Source organism: Heteronotia binoei, chromosome 4 (assembly GCF_032191835.1).
Source record: "Heteronotia binoei isolate CCM8104 ecotype False Entrance Well chromosome 4, APGP_CSIRO_Hbin_v1, whole genome shotgun sequence".
NCBI lineage: Eukaryota > Metazoa > Chordata > Lepidosauria > Squamata > Gekkonidae > Heteronotia > Heteronotia binoei.
The window spans coordinates 39,927,679-39,947,044 of NC_083226.1; the positions used below are offsets into that span (position 1 = coordinate 39,927,679).

The 19,366-nt window shown below is 42.0% G+C and overlaps 1 protein-coding gene across 1 annotated transcript in view; it reads left to right on the forward strand.

Annotated features, from left to right (window-relative positions):
• The window catches only part of ECPAS (Ecm29 proteasome adaptor and scaffold), a 103,394-nt gene that overhangs the window by 70,058 nt on the left and 13,970 nt on the right, over window positions 1-19,366 (forward strand). Inside the window, exons 32-46 of the mRNA XM_060237156.1 lie at window positions 1,311-1,390; window positions 1,872-1,977; window positions 2,853-2,900; window positions 3,564-3,685; window positions 5,126-5,276; window positions 5,689-5,754; window positions 8,669-8,758; window positions 9,305-9,371; window positions 10,805-10,896; window positions 10,985-11,051; window positions 11,842-12,033; window positions 12,693-12,901; window positions 14,633-14,676; window positions 16,647-16,839; window positions 18,846-18,990. Of these exons, the coding sequence (XP_060093139.1) occupies window positions 1,311-1,390; window positions 1,872-1,977; window positions 2,853-2,900; window positions 3,564-3,685; window positions 5,126-5,276; window positions 5,689-5,754; window positions 8,669-8,758; window positions 9,305-9,371; window positions 10,805-10,896; window positions 10,985-11,051; window positions 11,842-12,033; window positions 12,693-12,901; window positions 14,633-14,676; window positions 16,647-16,839; window positions 18,846-18,990 (1,672 nt within the window). The remainder of the gene's footprint in view (window positions 1-1,310; window positions 1,391-1,871; window positions 1,978-2,852; window positions 2,901-3,563; window positions 3,686-5,125; window positions 5,277-5,688; window positions 5,755-8,668; window positions 8,759-9,304; window positions 9,372-10,804; window positions 10,897-10,984; window positions 11,052-11,841; window positions 12,034-12,692; window positions 12,902-14,632; window positions 14,677-16,646; window positions 16,840-18,845; window positions 18,991-19,366) is intronic.

Below are 19,366 nucleotides of genomic sequence, written 5' to 3' on the forward strand. Positions count from 1 at the left end.
CTGGACATCTCTTGCCTTGAAAACCACAGGTTTGCCATAAGTCAGCTGTGACTTGTCAGCAAAAACAACAAGTGTTAAAATTAATCAGAAACCTATGCCAGGGTAACCCAAAGTTTATGCCAAGAAATTGCAGTTCTGTCACCTACACAAAAGGAAGCAAATTGATAGTTTGCATATTTTTCATTCCTAGTTTTACTGGTTGCAGAGCACTGAAGCCTTGTGTCCAGCCATTGGAAAACGTGTTCTGCCACCTTTGGTATCTGAGATTTTCAGCTAGTATTGCACAGACAGTTTTGACTGTTTCTTTACACTTATAGCTGATGTAAACATGCTGCCGTGTCTTGTTTTTATAAATGATAGCTGAGATTCTCCAGATGGCACATTGGGTACTTAATACCACATTCCACAAGTTTTGTGTGCTGTTGCAGAACTGCAACCTGCAACCTGCAAGTCCTAGCTAAAAGCCAGAGGGGGGCCCCCACCTTTCACTGTGAGTAGAGTTTATGTTTAATACGAGAGTTTTTGTAGTACTCGTGACCAACTTTTAGCTGTTCAGAACAATCACTAATGTTACAACAAAAAAATTTGAGCACTGCCCCTTTCCCCTTGGAACGAGTCTGCCAGGATGTTCTGAAAATCTTGAAGCGAATTTGATGGGCTTCAGTATAGTGCAGTTAGGATAACTCTTTTGTTAAGATTTGCCGATGCCAACACCGGATTATCCTCTTGATAACACATCACATAGATGGATATGAGAGGCCCTCTTAAAGTTCCATCAGTAAAAGAAATACAAGAACTAGGAACAGGTGCCGTGATGCAAGATGACGTGATCTTCCGTCAATCCATGCCACGTGACTATTTCCATATGATAGTATTACTAACTGGCTAGGAAAATGATCAGCTTTTATGCTTCAAGTGTACTGTCATGCACACATGACTGTTTAATTGTGTCATCATGTAATTAGTTATAGCTTCCCATCTTTGATATCCAAGGCAAAATGTGCATTTCCCACATATGAAGTATATAATTTTTTGTATGTGCAAGCACTGTTGATATAGGAAAATCATTGTGAGAAGCAGCCCTGAGTTGTTTCTTCTGTTGACACATTATTCCATGGTGGTCTCTCCTTTTTGTATAGAATTTCTTAGATTGTCAACTTTTATTGTTCACGTGGAAAGATTTTGGAAGAGTTAATCTGTGAGTTACGATTCCATGCAGTCATAACTTTGCAGTTGACTTGTGATATGTTAGTGCTGAGTTACAGCTTTGGAGAAGGTGATCATTTTACAATTGGTTTCCTTCTTTTCAGGTAGACAAATATATGAAAGAAATCCTTGATGATTTAATGAGTAACCTGACCAGCAACATGTGGCGGATTCGAGAGTCCAGGTATTGATGAAATTGTTTGCTGTAGTTAGACAGTGTTATTTTGGGAAAATTTAAAAATGCACATGCAACTTTCCAGTATTACGTTTTTAAGGGTTTTAATATATAACTAAGGGATAGCAATATAAAAAAAAGAGAAGACAAATATTCTTTAACTGGAATGCCTGCATCCCATTGCAAAAGTGGTTAGTAGAGGAGGAGGGAAACTGCAGATTAAATCAGCTAAAATTCCAACTTTGACACTGAACATTAATACTACAAATATATTTTCTCCTGACAGACCATAGTATTTAAAGGTTTTTTTTGTTTATTTATACCTTTGATATGTTATCCTACCACTCCCAGTTTACCAAAAGCAGTTTGGAGGATACAACAATAACATCTAGACATACTTTTGAGAAAACCACATTTCTTTTTTGATTGTTGGATTGATCCACAACTATACATTATTACAGTATAATAATGATAACATTTCTTTTTGCAGCTGTTTAGCACTGAATGACTTGCTAAGAGGAAGACCCTTGGATGACATTATTGATAAGCTTCCAGAAATCTGGGAGACTCTCTTTAGAGTGCAAGATGACATTAAGGTACTTAAAAATTAAAGTGGTTTTTATAGGGGAAGTTGTTCACCAGGAAATAGGCCATGGCCTTCAAAAACAGTTCCTGACTAAAGACTTGGATATTTTTCTTCTTCCAATACAGTCAATGGGTGTATCCCCCTCCCCTTTACAGATCTAACAGAAGTTTTGGTGGGCACAATCTAGGTCAGAGGCGGAGTGGCATGGGGGGTGTTAAATGCTCCTCCCTAGCTCCATTATGCCTATCAAATTTAGAGTTGTATTAAACTGAAAGCATGAAATATTTATTTGTATATGTATACTATGCTTTTCTGTCCAGTGGGGACCCAAAGCAGCTAACAGCCCCATCTTCTCATCCTTCCATTGTTGGGAGATCCTGTCACGAATCTCATGCATAACAGGTCATTTGGTTCTCAGTGTCTTAAACAACCTGCCATACTATGTTTCTCGATTTTTGAGGGTTGCTTTGGGAACACTGCTGGATTGAGTAATACTTGGTAGGTGCAGGATCTCAAAATCTTGGTTTGCACAAAGCTACATGATTGCAGTAGGATTTGTGCCTATGCAGTAGCTTGTTGATGAGTTTGAAATGGCGCTTGGTAAAAGAAACATTAGGATTCTATCTTCATACAAATCCTATTCTTGAAACAACTTAGTTTTTTTTAGTTTTCTTGTTGTGTGCTACAGGGTGGGAAAACATGTACTTTATATAAGCTGTATGTAGGCAACCCTTATGTTAACTTATGTTAATTTTCATTTGAGTTCCTTTTAGATCTTAATGTAAGAAACTGGAGCAAAGCAGAAAGAGAACATTTTTATTGTCATAAAGTGACTGAAAATTTGAAGCAAAACCAAATGCCTTCTTTCCCTTTTTTGTTTTCTAGGAATCTGTTCGAAAAGCAGCTGAATTAGCCCTGAAAACTTTAAGTAAGGTAACTTTTAATTCGCTTTTTATAAACTAAAGCCACTCCATTTCCACCACCAGATTTTTATCATCCAGTGTAATTCTTCAATTTAACCTAGAAGGATAATTGAATGATAGTACCAAACTGTGGTTTGTGAATGAGTCCTGTGCTTTCAGGTTCCCTCCTTCTCCTTGCCAAACCCTTACTTGTGCATCCACTCCTAATCAGGATGATTTGCAATCCTGACTTGGAGGGAGAGTCCTAGTTTGGTGATTTGAATGTAATATCAGATTGTGGTGATGTGGGCCTGATTCAAGACTATTAATTGACTTGAGCTCCATGAGGAGAGAGAGGAAACTTGTGAGCACAGGGCTCATTTGCATGGCATCAAACTGTGATTTGACATTCCTTCTGAGCAGGGGTTTTTTTGTAGCAGGAACTCCTTTGCATATCAGACCACACACCCCTGATGTAGCCAATCCTCCAAGAGCTTATAGGGCTCTTCTTAAAGGGTGTACTGTAAACTCCAGGAGGATTGGCAACATCAGGGGTGTGTGGCCTAATATGCAAAGGAATTCCTGCTACAAAAAAAAATCCCTGCATCTGAGCCATTGCACAGGGACAAAAAAGTTTAATTCAAGAAGTTGGGGGTTCCACTTGAACATCTTTTTTTTTTTTTAATGTTTTGAGGTATGTGTGAAGATGTGTGACCCTTCGAAAGGAGCTGCAGGCCAGAGGACGATAGCTGTTCTGTTGCCGTGCCTTCTTGATAAAGGAATGATGAGTACAGTAACTGAAGTACGAACCCTTAGGTATGTTCCTTGTTTGCCTCCACAGCTGTTTGAATTGCATATACTGGGACATATTCATCTGAAGGAAGGCTTTTTCACCCATATATGGTCTTTCCTAGCTAAGATGAAATAGGTGATCTCACTCAACTCTGTTTCAGTAAATTAATTTTACAAAGTGCAGCATTTAAAACTCACTGACATAGGAGCCTATGAACATAGTGAGAAGTCTCCATGTAGCTTTAACAGCTGGTGCTGAAACAGTTACTGTGGCGAGATTATTTCCAACCCCTTTTCAGCGCTTCATGGCAAATAGCAGCTTTCTTGTTCCGCTCGGCTGCTTCAAATGTGAGGAAAAAGCAAGCTGTCTCATGGAGGGTAGTGTGAGTGGGAACCAGTGGCAGCACTGAGGTTTGGGAGAAGGTTCTCAGGAATCCCTTGGCATTACCACCACCCCAGAGCTGCCTTACCCATGAACAAAGCTCCATGTAGTTCTTGAGAGAGATGTTATGTTCCAATCTCTCGGGGGTTCTGTTTGAGCAATCCTGGTGCATGGAAAGAGTTACATTGCATTTTGTTTTATCCACTGCCTTTTTTTTTTTATAACTCACATTTTTATTATTTTTAGCACAGTAAAACCAATACTAAGTATATAAAAATAACATCACTTTCAGTTATAAAACATACAGAAAAAGTGCAAAAACAGAAACATAAATAAAAATTACATACAGAAATCATTAGCTCAGGTTACATTTTAACAACATATTCGAAGATCCAGTTAATACAGAATGTAGTCCAGATATTTAGTTGGAATAGATGAACTGGATGATGGTTTTTCATTTATGTATGCAAAAAAACCCCAAACATTTTTCGACAAAGGTATCTGCTAATAATGGATTTTCATATTTCAAAATGCAGGATGCCAATTTATCTTGAATCAAGAGATCCCAGACTTTATTAAACTATTGACAAATACTAGGACTTTTGTCAGATTTCCAACTTTGTGCCACATTAATTTTAGCTGCCATTAATAAAATAGAGAGTAGTTCTAAATTCAGATTAGAACAAGGTTTCTTATTCCACATGTTAAGAAGGATCGACTCAGGTAAGAAAGGGCTATCACAGCCTATTATTTCCATAGCAATCTTTAGCACCGATTTCCAAAATGATTTTATTGCGGGACAGTCCCTCCAACAATGTTTTAGTGTGCCTATTTCCCCACATCCTTTCCAACACCTTGGATTTGGAATCAATTTACTACAAAACATACTGTACAGCATGTAATACCACCTGGACTAGACTTTAAAGTTTTGGATTCTAATGTAAGAGGACCTTGATTTAAATAAAGAGCTTTTCCATACTGATTTCCATTGTTCTTCCGAGAAAACCTTCTCACAGTCTTTTTGCCAATGATTTTGTTGCTATATGCATCCACTGCCTTTTTTCTCTGCCTTTCTGCTACAGCGTTAATACCCTGGTGAAGATCAGTAAAAGCGCCGGGGCGATGCTTAAGCCACACGCTCCCAAACTCATCCCAGCTTTGTTGGAATCGTTGAGTGTGCTGGAGCCCCAAGTGTTTAACTACTTGAGCCTTCGTGCTACAGATCAAGAGAAGGTAAGTGCAGCCGCTGAACCTTGCAATGTGGTTTCATAGCTTCCTTATACGTAAACAAAAGTATGTGTCAGTGGTTATGTGTAATGAGTTTTTTCCAACATACAAATACATTGTATGGGTTTCTAAAATCAGCTGAGGAGAGCTTCATATTATCATGTAGCTTTATTTCAAAATGCCTCTTGAATCTTAAAAGGGCATAAGATGAATCTCAGGCATTTCTTGGTGTTTGGTTTGAGATAACTCCCATTGATTCTTTTTTTTTTAATCCTATCTTTGGGATCTGTACTCCTCAGACTCTCTAGGGATTCATGAAACGGCCCTCCTTGTTTTCTGTTGAACAGGTTCACCTTGACCATCGGGTGCCTTTTAAACTCTAGTTTCTAATTTGTCTGGGTGTGTCTTTGTCTTTCAGGCTGCAATGGATTATGCAAGACTCAGTGCTGCTAAATCCTCTCTCATGATGGAAACAATCAATATGGTAGGAAGCAGGGGCCTCATTCCTTAGTCCAAAAAGGTCCATTACAGAATGCTTTGTTTAATTTAATCTTTCAAATGATAGTGATAGTAGCTGAGTGTGGGGTTTTTATTCATGCTTCTCCTTCAGTGGGGGAAGTCATCCAGACTGGTTAGGTCATGCCTCTTCTTGCTCCAGGAGGTGGGACCTAACCAGTTTGGATGACTTTGCCCCACTTGAAGGGAAGAAATCTTCAGGTACGTCCAGTGCTTCTTTCTCCTTCAGTGGGGGAAGTCATCCAAACTGGTTAGGTCACGCCACCTCCTGGAGTGAAAGGAGGCATGAACTAACCAGTTTGGATTAATTCACCCCACCAAAGAGAAGAAATTGAGCCTACTGTTGCTGGAAAACAGCAGAAAGAAGGAATAAAAATAGTCAATAGTGAAATAGTCAAAGTCATCTTCAAAGAAAAGGAAGCAGATGTTCTTTCTCTGCAAGCTTCCCTTACTTGCAAACAAAGGGAAGGGCTGAGGAACTGTACTGCACAGATGTTCCTCCTTGTCAGTTCCGCATTGTAAAACTGGACCACAGGAGGACTGAAAGAGCACCATACAACCTTCCGGCTTCAGGTAGTGTGATGACAATAGTAGCTAATCCAGAGAATATGGAACCAAGGCCTTCCTAAAGAACTGAGCAGCTGTGTCCTCATTCACAAAGAGGCTGAGGTCTAGCGTTGAGTTTTTATGACCTGTGTGTTGTAGGTTGAAAGAAATGCAGATTTTAGAAGGAGGATCTGAGCAGTTCTTCCTTACCTATCTCAGTACAATAACTAGCTCTTACACGAGGCATCTGAATGTCTTTTCTGTGCCCAAACCAGCTGCACTTAGAGACCAACTGAATCAGTAGCTATATATAGCTTATAAAGCATTTCTATATAGAACACTCTGTATAAAGTAGGTATGTTAATTCCACTAGAGTTCCAGCAGCTGCTGCTGCCCTTTCCCCACTAAAGCCAATTAGCATGCCACCACCTTTTGCTCTGTTTATTTAAAGACCCTGGTGCTTTAAACAAAGCCCAGTCAGACTTCTTTCTTTTTAATATGGCACCTATTCGTGAGAATTTTATTTGTTTGAAATATTTCTGATCCTGCCTTTCTGACAGTATGCCTTTTCTATCGTCACAGGCATAAGAAAGACAACAAGAGCATCTATGCTTTTATGAGGGTTTATAGCAGGTTATTGTAGCAGGCAACTCTAGAGGTCTAAACTTCAGAAAGGCTGTTGAGAAGTCTTCCCCCTCCCCATTTCTCCACAGCATCATTGCTTTCCCTGCCCTCCACCCCTGCCCCCAAGATCTTTGCAGTGACGTTTGAGGAAAGATCACAGCAAAGCCCATCTGGCACCCATATGGGTGGGAAAGTCCAGATCTTCCTAGTCCCCTGTGGAAGCGATTTCACCCCCCCCCTCCCCATCAGAGATTTTTTGTTCTTTTTAACGAGCAAATGGTTCCAGCTTTAAAACATGGTAGTGATCTGCCTGTCAGATTCACTGAATTCCCAGCTTTCAAGATAGTAATTTTCTAACCCCTTTTTGTTGCAGAAGGATACTTTCCCCCCTTGTAACTCCATAATGACAGGGGTTAGAGCAGGAGCAGCCAAACTTGCTTAATAAAAGCCACATAGAATAATCATCAGACGTTTGAGAGCAGCAAGACATGAATGTCAGATGTTCAAGAGCTGGCAGGCAGGAAGGAAGGACGGACGGAAAATAGATGGGGGAAGGGAGGAGAGAGGGAGAGATGGAAAGAAAGCAATTTTAACTTCAAATGCATTCTCCAAGCCAGCTGATGGGGCAGTAGGGGCTTTGAGAACCACACAATATGTGTGAAAGAGCCACACGTGGCTCTTGAGCCACAGTTTGGCCACCCCTGGGTTACAGAGTTATTTTTTAAAGTGAAATTGGGGAATTTGAAGAATTCATGATAAACAGATCACTATAATGTTATAATACTATAATGATTTTTAAAACATCTGAAAAGCCCCCCAAGTGGTGATTCCTGCAAGTTGCTGCAAGTAGAGGACTAGAGCAGAGAAACTTTGGGGAAGACTTTATGTGGAAGCCCATTTGCTGCTGCCCTGTATCAGCAGTGATGATGAATCCATACGAGCCCACCTCTGTACAGAAAGCGCCTTCTTTTGCTGTTGCCTTAATTAGTTGCTTGGCATCTTCTGCTATATTGCTACATAATACCATCTCTGTTCTAATATGTTACTGTATAATACCACCTTTGTTGAAGCTTTCACTGTCACGCAGCTATTAAACATCCAGGAAGTTCATTCAGGCCTGGTATCAATAGCCCTGGCCACTACATCTTATGGAAATGGCACTTTTCAGATGATGTTTTAGAAGTCGTCTTTGAAGCTGAAGCCTGAGGTCCCTGCTTTGGTATTTCCATGACACCCGAGGGACAAGCTTAGAGGGGAGGGGAGGCTTGGAGGGGAGGCTACACTCGGCAACCTGACCACAGCTGAACAGCTGCAGAGACAGCCACCAGAGGGTGCAGTTGGCAGCAATGAAATGGGACAGGAGGATGCGTTTGTTGCAGCCCTTCTCCATCTGTTGCTTTTCCCCTACCCGGATACTTTGGTTCCAGTTAAGACTCTGAAACGTGCATTCCTCATTGTAGGGCAAAGTGACTTGAAAAATTGGGTGCAAGAGCAAAAGCAGCAGACTCCCTTGCGAACACGCCCTGTCCCTTCAGTACTCTGCAGCCGGTCGGCAGTGTCCCATGTCTCCAGGGCCTACCTCTGCCCTGCTTCCGTACAACTAGTTTGGCCCTAAGTTTGGTAGCAAGCAGCTTGTGTTCAACTTTTTTAAAAAACAGAAAATGTTACCAGTCTTTGCGGTGCTTTAATTTTCACCCTCTGTTTCTCTGCAGTGCTTGCAGTATTTAGATGTATCAGTCCTGGGGGAGCTGGTTCCTAGGCTGTGTGAACTGACCAGGAGCGGAGTAGGCATCGCAACTAAGGTAACGCCTGCTTTTCCAGGGAGGCAGTTCTGGGACAATGTACATAGGCAGAATCACTCACAGAATAGTCTCCAGTTCTGACTGTGTGATCTCTGTTTATTATTAGCGTACCTGTAATACTTGTATCTCTTCTTTCTGCCCTCCCTCAGAAAAAAGGGGTACAAATTGCCTTCAGTGTATCTATGAACTCCTCTCAGAAGTGGAGGGGGGTGGGATATAGATTGTGGGCCCCAGAAGCAAGCGAGTCCTGAAAAGTATGGTGAATACACCCTGTGCTATATGTAGATTCCACAGGTTCATATGTATGTGAATAGGTCACTTCTGTAACACCTATTGACCAAGTGGGCCTGGCTAGCACTTTCTGATCCTAGGCCAAGAAAGCTTACAGAATGAGGGACCCACAGCCCAGACCTACACATATTTTCTCTGAAGTAAATCCCACTAAAGTCAATAGGGAATGCTCCCAGGGGAAAGTGTGAAGCCTTGAAATCTGACCCTCAGAAGAACAATTTTAATAACAGGATTTCTTCTCTCAAATCTTTCCAGGGTGGTTGTGCTAGCGTAATTGTATCATTGACCACTCAGTGTCCTCAAGACTTGACACCATATTCAGGTAAGAATTTTTTTGTTTGTTTGCATTTTAATTTGCTGTTTTTATATTTTGTCCTTTACTGGGAATGCATTTCATCATTTAATATCTGGTACTGTTTATCTGGCCTCTGATAGCCTTGTTCTGTCCAACAACTAAAGGTGTTGCATTTTTCAGTCTGAGTAATGGGCTGCCCCTGGTTACTACTTGGATGGGACAGTCCGGGGTCGTTATGCAGAGACAGGCAATGGCAAACTACCTCTGAATGTCTCTGGCCTTGAAAACCTTCCAGGGTTGCCGTAAATCTGCTATGACTTGACAGCAAGTTCCACCACTAATGGGCAGTTCTGAATGTGGTTTAGAAGCTTAACTTGCTTCAGTCAGTGATTTCTGACTGAAAAACACAATCTTCACAAATCAGCCTTCATTTTTATTTTTTTATTTTTTTGGACACAAACCATAACCGATCATAATGAGCTTATTGACTCTGTGGCTTCCAGGCTGCAGACGGGGTGTCTTCATTGTGTTTCATTTACAGCTGCCTTTAATGCTTACCCATCTTGCTGGGGGGAAAGTGTAGATGACTGGGGAAGGCAATGGCAAACCACCCGTAAAAAGTCTGCCGTGAAAACGTTGTGAAAGCAACGTGACCCCAGAGTCAAAAACGACTGGTGCTTGTACAGGGGACTACCTTTTTACCTTTAATGCTTTTGCATGGGGTGAAGCCCGACTTAACAGAGCACAGATGAACTTGGTTCCTGATATAAAACAAGATTTATCTTTTATTATGGGCCAGCTTGTGAATGTCTGATATAACCTGATTATTATTGAAGATCTTTACTATTACCTTGTTTATTGTCTTCACAGGGCAGCCACTATTGTACATTTTCACCAGGCCAGGGCATTGATTGTTTTACTTGTACAGTAGGGGACAATATATAAAAACCAAGAGACAACCTTAGTCCTCCAAAACTTTCCATCTGACCTCTAACCTAAGTCGCTGATCCAAGGATGACCCTCCTTTTTCAGGCACCTTGGCCACTTTCAGCCAAGCTCTGATGCAGACAGAAGATCTTTTGGTTCCTTCTCTTACAGCATGAACAGCAAAGGGCTTTGGCGGAGACCTCATTTGATTGTGTACCTCAGCTGCACACTTCTCTGTAGAAGCTGAGATAGCGGAGAAACGGAGTGGGAAAAAGAGAGGCTCAGAAGGAAGGCCAGTTGCTGTTCATCCTGGGTGGAAAGAACCATAAGTTTAATAAGGGAAGAGGCTGGTATGCAAAGAAGTGTAATCTATTATTCATTGTTGACCAGTGTTGTTGTTCAGACCCTTGCACAAAGAGCAGTAGCTTAACACAAAGGCCTAGAATTCCATTCGCCCTTTGGTCCAAGTAAGTAAAGAACTAAAACTGGTTAGTAACTCATAAATTTATGCCTGATGTCCTTTTTTCATGCAGGTAAACTCATGAGTGCTTTGCTCAGCGGGCTCACTGATCGCAACAATGTGGTGCAAAAAGCATTTGCATTTGCCATGGGACACCTAGTTCGAGTGAGTGAAACTTCGGCACTTCTTTCTTCTGCTTCTGTTTTTTTTATGAGCTGCAAAACTGACTCTTACTAATTTTTTTGTTTAAAAGACTTCACGGGACAGCAGCACGGACAAATTACTGCAGAAGCTGAACAACTGGTACATGGAGAAAGAGGGTATGTGTCTCATAGGTTCAGTCCCGGGCATCACCCAAAGGATCAGGGAGTGGATAATGTTGCCTAGGGTGCCGAATTGGGTGCTCCCATGTGACTTGGTGATGTTATCGGTGCGGGGGGGGGGGGGGCGTCAGAAATTAGGCTTGCCTAGGGTGCCAGACAGTCTAGAGCCTCTAGCTGAGTAATCTGCTTTTAGTCAGAGGAAACAATACTGATCTTGATAGACAAATGATTCAGCCCAGCTTCCTATGCTCAATCAGCTGGTGTTAAGTTTGAAACCTAGGAATATCAGTGTTTGAATTTCATGGCTTAATCATAAACTCTGGTGCATAGTTTTAGGTAAATCACTTGTTTCCTAGGCTCAGTTCGCTGTGCATGGTCGAGAATAAGAGTGACCTGCCTTACAGGATTCAAAGAAATGGGTGTTGCAAATCACTTGGTACATGAAAAGATTCCACTGGTGAACAGCTTGCTTAGCTTCTCCTTCTTCCACACCTAAAAAGCAATAAGGGGCTTCTCTTTTTGCCCAGTTAACTATAGAAACAAATAAAATGCTTGTGGAAAAAAGTGGAGGTAAATTGTCCTTCACTTATAAGCTAAGTTCTAAATTTGCTGAAATGAATTTCTAAGATGAATTGTTCAGGGCCTTCAGTAGGACAGATTACATCTGGCATTCAGATGTGCAGGTTCAGTGATGTTTAGTCTAATCAAGACTAGTGGATGAGGTTAAAAAGAAAGCAACATTTCAAGGCATCATGTGTCAGCAGACTTGTTCTCTCTTACATTTCAGAACCAGTCTATAAAACGGCCTGTGCATTAACTGTGCATGCTATTGGGCGCTACAGCCCAGATGTGCTGAAGAATCAAGCCAAACTGGTCTTGCCTCTGGCTTTCCTGGGCATGCATGAGGTACCAGAGGAAGAAAAGGGTGAGAAAGAAGATGGCAACCGGTGGACTGAAGTATGGCAAGAAAATGTGCCTGGTAAGGTGATCTGGAGAACTATGTGGTTGACATTAGGTGCTGCACATTTGACATCAACTTGTAAGTTTTTAAAATATACCTGCCTACATACAGACAAGGCAATTATTTTTATTTGGGGGGTAATTCAACCCCCCCAATGTTCTTTTTTAATGTCAGATTTTTCTGTAAGCCTAGGGGGTCCCCCAAGTTTGCAGAAACATCTGTTTAGTGCAAGTGTGGCCCCAATCCACAGATTTTTAATATCCTCCGATGGGGGTACACTTGGGAAATAGTGTATAGACGATGATTTGGGTGGATGTGTTCATTTTGCATGTCATTATATTTCAAGAGACCTAGATTTCTGGCCAAGGTAAATGGTTCTGCATGTGGACTATCAGGAGAAAAGCTCTTAAATTCATCACTTCCTTTGCAGTTTAAACTCAAATGGACAAGTCTTTTCTGAATCTTGCTCTTGACTCTGACAGTCTTTGGGTGCTCTAAGTGAAACTGGAATAGCTCACTTGTTTGTCCGTTGCTGAGGCCAGCACTCTTTGTGTCACACCTGAAGATTTTGTGGTAAAGCAGAGATGGTCTCCTGAAACTGTAGTTTAACATGAACCTAGTTTTATTGCTCCTGTTGCAAATTTCTACAGTGAAAGTGTTGTGCATTTGGTATGTAGGTACCTATGGTGGCATAAGACTGTATATGGAGGAGCTGATAACCATCACCCAGAAAGCTTTGCAATCCCAATCCTGGAAGATGAAAGCTCAAGGTGCATCCGCAATGGCATCTATAGCAAAGCAGTCTGGCTCCTTGGTACCTCCACACCTAGGCCTGGTGCTCAGCGCTCTCTTGCAAGGCTTGTCTGGAAGAACATGGACAGGAAAGGTAAAGCTTCCGTTATGGTCAAGTGGATTGTTTGGGAAAAGGTGGTTACTTCTGTAGTTCAAAAATAGGGAGAAGGGGAATTGCATAAACTATTCATTTACCCAAGAATGGGATGAGAGATTCTTCTTCCAAACTATCTTCAGTGCTGCAGAAGAAAAAAGTTGTATGGATGGAATTAGAAAAGCAATCTGGTTTGGAGAGCGAAAGGGGTAACAGGGAGGAGAAAGCTGGGATAAGAAAGACACTCGTTGTTTGTGTGTGTAGCGGAAGTTAAAGAGGGCTCAAAACTATGTTGCTGTGATATTTGAATGATTCTCAATCAATCAATCATTTTATTTATATCCCGCCCTCCCCGCCGAAGCAGGCTCAGGGCGGCTAACAACATCAAATCAAATACAGTAAATTATACAATAAATGTTTAAAAACAATAGCTAGTTTTAACAGTTTAATTAAAATCCTAAAATTAATAAAATTAACATTCTGGTGCTATTTCAACAGATGGTGAAGGTCACTTAGGCAAATCCCTCTATCTTTTTAATCGGTGAAGGCCATCCCAAAGAGGATGGTCTTGCAGGCCCAGCAAAACTGTTCAAAGTCCCGCAGGGCCCACACGTCTTCCGGGAGTTGGTTCCATAGGTGTGGAGCCAAAATAGAGAAGGCCCACATGAGAGTGCTCTGTAGTTTTGCCTCCTTCGGACTGAGGATGGTCAGTTGGTTCTTCCCTGCTGACCTTAGTGCTCTTTGGGGTTCATATGGGAAAAGACAGTCCCTCAGGTAGGCAGGTCCTCGGCCATATAGAGCTTTAAAGGTAATAACCAGCACTTTGTAACGAATCCGGTATGTAACTGGCAACCAGTGCAGTCCGCGCAGCCCTGGCTGTATGTGCTCCCATTTTGGGAGCCCCAATAACAGCCTAGCCGCCGCGTTCTGCACCAGCTGCAGCTTCCAGGTTTGGCACAGAGGCAGCCCCATGTAGAGGGCATTACAGTAATCCAATCTCGAGGTGACTGTTGCATGGATCACTGTTGCTAGGTCCCGACGCTCCAGGAAGGGGGCCAACTGCCTTGCCCGCCTTAGGTGAAAAAAGGCTGACTTAGCAGTGGCTGCTATCTGGGCCTCCATTGATAATGAAGGCTCCAGTAGAACTCCCAAGCTCTTGATCCGTGTCAAAAACCGGGAGAGGTATTTCCCTCCCCAAAGCGCCCCGACCCACGCAAAGGACTTCTGTCTTCGCTGGATTAAGCTTCAACCCACTCAGCCTTAGCCAAGTTGCCACAGCCTGCAGTGCCAGGTCCAAATTCCCTGGGACGCAGTCAGGCCGACCATCCATTAGCAGATAGAGCTGGGTGTCATCTGCATACTGGTGACACCCAAGCCCATGCCTCCGGGCAATCTGGGCAAGGGGGCGCATATAGATATTAAATAGCATCGGTAAGAGAACTGCTCCCTGAGGCACCCCACAATCTAGTGTGCACCTCTGGGACAGCTCACCCCCGATTGCCACCCTTTGTCCCCGACCCTCAAGGAAGGAGGAGAGCCATTGTAAAGCCAACCCCCTAACCCCTACGTCGGCGAGGCAGCGGGTCAGTAGCCGATGGTCGACTGTGTCGAACGCAGCTGACAGATCTAACAGCATTCTGCTGTTTTCCTGGTGTAGATTGCTGTATCAGTCTAAGATAAATGTTTTTATGCTGTAGGAATTTCTCACCAAAATTATTGTTTCAAATTTAGGAGGAGTTACTGAAAGCTATTGCCAGTGTCGTCTGTGCGTGCAGGTAAAGAAGTTGTCTTTGACTAGCCTGGTGTGGAAACTTTTCCCACTATGTGAATAGAGTTCATTACTGTTTTTATGTTCCTCTTGGATGTGGAGGGAGGATCCAAACATAAACTCTCTTTAACCATTGCAAAGAACTCTTACTAGGATATGTCTGAGAAAAATCAAAGCCAAAAAGAAAAAAGAATTGGGGCTTGAGGAAGAAATCAAGAAAGAGGGTTTAGATAAAAGTGGTGAGTGAATTTGTTGTAGTGAGTTTGTAAGAAAGAACAGAAAATGCCTGAAACAAAGATGAGGAAGGGAGGAGGAATGTTTTGGATGGTATTTGCCAAATGTCTCCAGTGATCCACAAGTAAGCATCCTATAAATAGGCAATGAGAGTATAGTCCTCAGTTTACTTGCCCCATTCTGTGTCAGTTGAAGTCACTAAGACTATTTACTATATATTTTGAGAACAATCCTAAACGGGGCCGCACTGAATTCTACTAAGGTCTATTGGGTGAGACTTACCCTCAGGAAAGTGCTTTTAGGATTGTACTGTAAGGGTCTTCAGGATTGCTAAACATTTTACATTTCCCTAAAAATATGTGCCATTAGTGTCCTGCTTGTAAAATATGTGCCATTAGTGCCCTGCTTGTAAAATATGTGCCATTAGTGTCCTGCTTGTAAAGTAGTGTTACTATAGCTGCCAGTACAGCCTGTCCCAAGCACACATGTGCCGGTGCAGCGAGTCTTAGGATGATGTTGCGTTTTTTAAAATAAAACAAAAAATAACAAACTGTGCTTTGTGGTGAAGAACCAAAATAGATGGGAGAGGTTTAGTGGTAGAGCATCTGCTCTATGTGCAGAAGGTCTCAGGTTCCCAATGCCTCTCCCTATAAAAGGATCAGCTAGTAGGTGATGTGAAAGACTTTTGCCTGAGATCCTGGGGAAATGCTGCTGATCAGAGGAGACAGTATTGACTTTGGTAGACTAATGGTCTGATTCATTGTAAATGTAGCTATATGTATTCAGGTGCTGGAAGTATGGCTCCGAGTTGGGAAATACCTTGAAATTTTGGGGGTGCAGCTTGAGGAGAGTGGGGATTGGGGAGGGGCGAGACCTCAATAGGGTGTAATGCCATAGAGTCCACCTTCCAAAGCAGTCATTTTCTCCAGGTAAACTAAACTCTGTGGTCTGGAGATCAGTTATAATCCCAGAAGATCTCAGCTACCACCTGGAGGTTGCAACTGTGGTGCTGGGGTAGTGTAAGTAGGAAATACAAAAGCTTACTTATATTGCAGGGAAGCAAGGAGAGAGAGTAGTGAACTCACACAGAAGTTCTAAATGAAAATTGGACAATATTTTATAAAGACCAATCAGCACAGCACAAAACAGTGTGCAAACTTTCATGTTCTTCAATCACAGTTTTGTATTTTTCTCTGCACTACTGTGGCTATCTGCAGCTTCACTCAGTATTTTATTGTATTTTAAACATATATAAATAAAAGAAGTGTCCCCCCCCCCAAAAAAAAGTTTAAAGCCATTTACATCAATACTTTGGTTGTATAAGGCCATGAGTATAAACAGTTTAATGAAACAGTTACAACCCCCCACACAAGCGCTACTCAGAAGTTACAGGAAGTTCATGTATGTGAACATACAATAAGAACATAAGAGAAGCCATGTTGAATCAGGCCAATGGCCCATCCAGTCCAACATTCTGTGTTACAGAGTGGCCAAAAAAACCAGGTGCCTTCAGGAGGTCCATCAGTGGGGCCAGGACACTAGAAGTCCTCACAGTGTTGCCCCTCCCAAGCACCAAGAATACAGAGCATCACATACAATACATACCCACAATTACCCGTTTTGCAAACTCTGTCCTATAAATTTTTGTTTATGTGGAGCAGGGGAGTTGAAGGATTAAATTAGCTGTCCAAAAGAGGCTTTCGTAATTATCACTTCCCTTCCATGTGCTCTTGGTGCTTTCAGTGCTGAACTACACAAGGCTGTTCCTGACCAGCCCAGCATCAGTGATGTCCTTCAGGCTATGCTTAAGGAGTGCCGCAAAGAGAACCTTGGGTACAAGATCGTGGCTCTCCGGTGCACAGCTGATGTGCTGAAAACCACACAGGAAAATCGGTTCCAGGAGCTGGCAGACATCATCTTTCCAATAATAAAAAAGGTGAGCCTTCAACCCTTCTTGGTTTGACTATGCCACTGGCAATGGACGATTCTTACACCCCTGAATATTATATATGTTATTGTGCTGACCTGAACAAGACTGTTAATGATAGGATGTTTTGGAGGCCATTAAATCACAGGGTCCCCATAAGTCAGAAGCGACTTGACAACACTTAACACACATTTTCTGGGGTTTAGATTTATTATTTATAAGCTTGGATGTTTCGGGACATCTTTAATTAACAACAAAGCTATGAATTACTGCATGAACTGCTATTAGAGATATGAGGACACTGGAAAAATTGGCCTCTTTAGGGAACATTGAAATAAACTCAGGGTTTTCTGAAGCATTAGATAATAACAAACAGGGAACTTGTGAGGACTGTTGGGGATTGGAGATCTCATTCATCCCTTTCCTGCAGTACCCTGGGCCCATGCCCAGGTGATCACCAGTGGCTTGGGGCTGAAAGTGCTGCCTATGCATTTTTGACTGCAATCCCACCATAGAAGATTACATTATTTAAGGGACTGGTGGTGGCTCTCATTCCAGTTGCTTGCTCTATTTTCATCCCCCCCCCCTTATGTCTTCCCTCCCCTCCACATTCCTGCTTTTCCTTTCTACTTACCTCTTTCCATTCTCAGGTTCCATTTTTGGGTTGCTCCCTGCCTCAGAAATGCCAGGGTTGCTGATCTGATTTGGGGTTTGTTTGTTTTTAAAAAAGCACTTCCTAACATAAAAGAGCTCAAGTGAGCCCAATCTCATCAGATCTCAGAAGATAAGCAGAGTTGGCCCTCATCCATATTTGAATGGGAAACTAGCAAGGAATATGAGGATCACTGCACAGAGCCAGGCAATGGCAACCACCTCTGAAAACCCTACATAATTGCCAAAAGTCGAATGTGACAGCAGCAAGCAAAAAAAAGGGGGGGGGGGAGTTCTGCAAATATGGGGGATACATTGGATTTATTTCCCACATCACTGTGTGTCCTGTTAGATGGTTTTCTGTTGTGCATCTTGGAGTCAGGTTAGGAATTAGGTGTGTTGTTCTGTTTAAACTGTAAGTACATACAACACTGACATTAAAGATGCGTTTCTGTTCCTAGAGAGTGCTATCATCTACAAAACAGGTACATATAAGGCCTTTTTTGTTTGCTGGTTACTATATCCATTTGTCTGGTGAGTTTGATGTAGTTGTTTGGAGTTGCTGGCAGAGACCTGAATCTCCTGTCATTTTGATTTGGGCCCGCCTGCTCAACTTTTTCATTTCTCTTCTCAAAAGTTTCAAGTTTATTTAAATGTATATCCCGCCCTTCCCACCGAAGTGGCTCAGGGCGGCTCACAACACATAAAAATCTAACATAATTTTTGAATTTAAAACATCTCACACAATTAAAACAGTAAAATAATAAAACATATAACGGCGGTCTATCAGAACTACACTCAGCTTCCAATGCCAGTTAATTGTGAAAGACTGTGAAATGGACACTCTGCTACAGAGAAATGAGCGACACCTAGTTCTCCCTTGCTGAAGGGATACAAAAGCCAGAGGGAAGTGAGGGCTGGAATGTGCAGAACACCTGGTTGGTGGGTAGCAAAGCTTCCAAGGCCAATGTTTTTGCCATTTGAGATTATGCTGCTCTGTGGACAAGGCAGTCCACAGCTCTGGCTTATGTTCATTTTCTCTGACATTGTGTATATATTTCTGCATGAGTAATTTTTTTTAAACTTTCAAAGTTCATTAATCTAATTTTATATGCTAAATTATCAGTGATTTTTACATTCTGAAAGCAGTAACATAAGCACTGGTGCAATCCTTCAGAAAGTTACTCTAGTCTGAGCAACCTGTCTGAACCTGTTAAAAATCAGTGACTTTAAACTGGAGTAACTCTGAAAAACTGATATTTCTAGCTGGGATATCTGAGCTGCTGTAGAAAGAAAAATGTAAGCACTACCCGTTCTCGTCTCTCTATTCTCTCCCAACATCACACCCTCTGCTATTTCTGCAGAATTCTCCTGAGACGATGGGACTGAGTCCACTGCAGAATGATGACGAGGACGAGAATGAAAATGAGAAGGAACTCCAGATGGACTCTCTTCTCTGTGCCTTTGAGAGCTTGGGCAAAGCGTGGCCTAGAAACCCAGAAACACAACGTACGTTTATACCACAAAAGCCAGTGGATTTTGGATCGAAGATCTACTTTCCCTCTTTTTTTTTTTTAAGAGACCTATTCAGGAAAGGAAGGCCATGTGTGATAGATTTTATGAGTAGCAGTTATTATGTAGATGCACAGTTGCATTTTTCCCAATGGGCATTATTATTTTCATGGTGTTCTGAGGGTTATTTTTTAATTTTAGGGATGTTAAAGTATTGTTGTTGTTAGTATTATTATTATTATGAATTGTCGCAGTCTGATATTTGACTGGTGAATGGTATTCTGCAATTCAAGATCTAGCCTAGTTATTGGGAACTGCAGACTGCTTTGTTTTGTCTCAACATGTTGCCATTCTCCTGCAGTCCTCATGATGA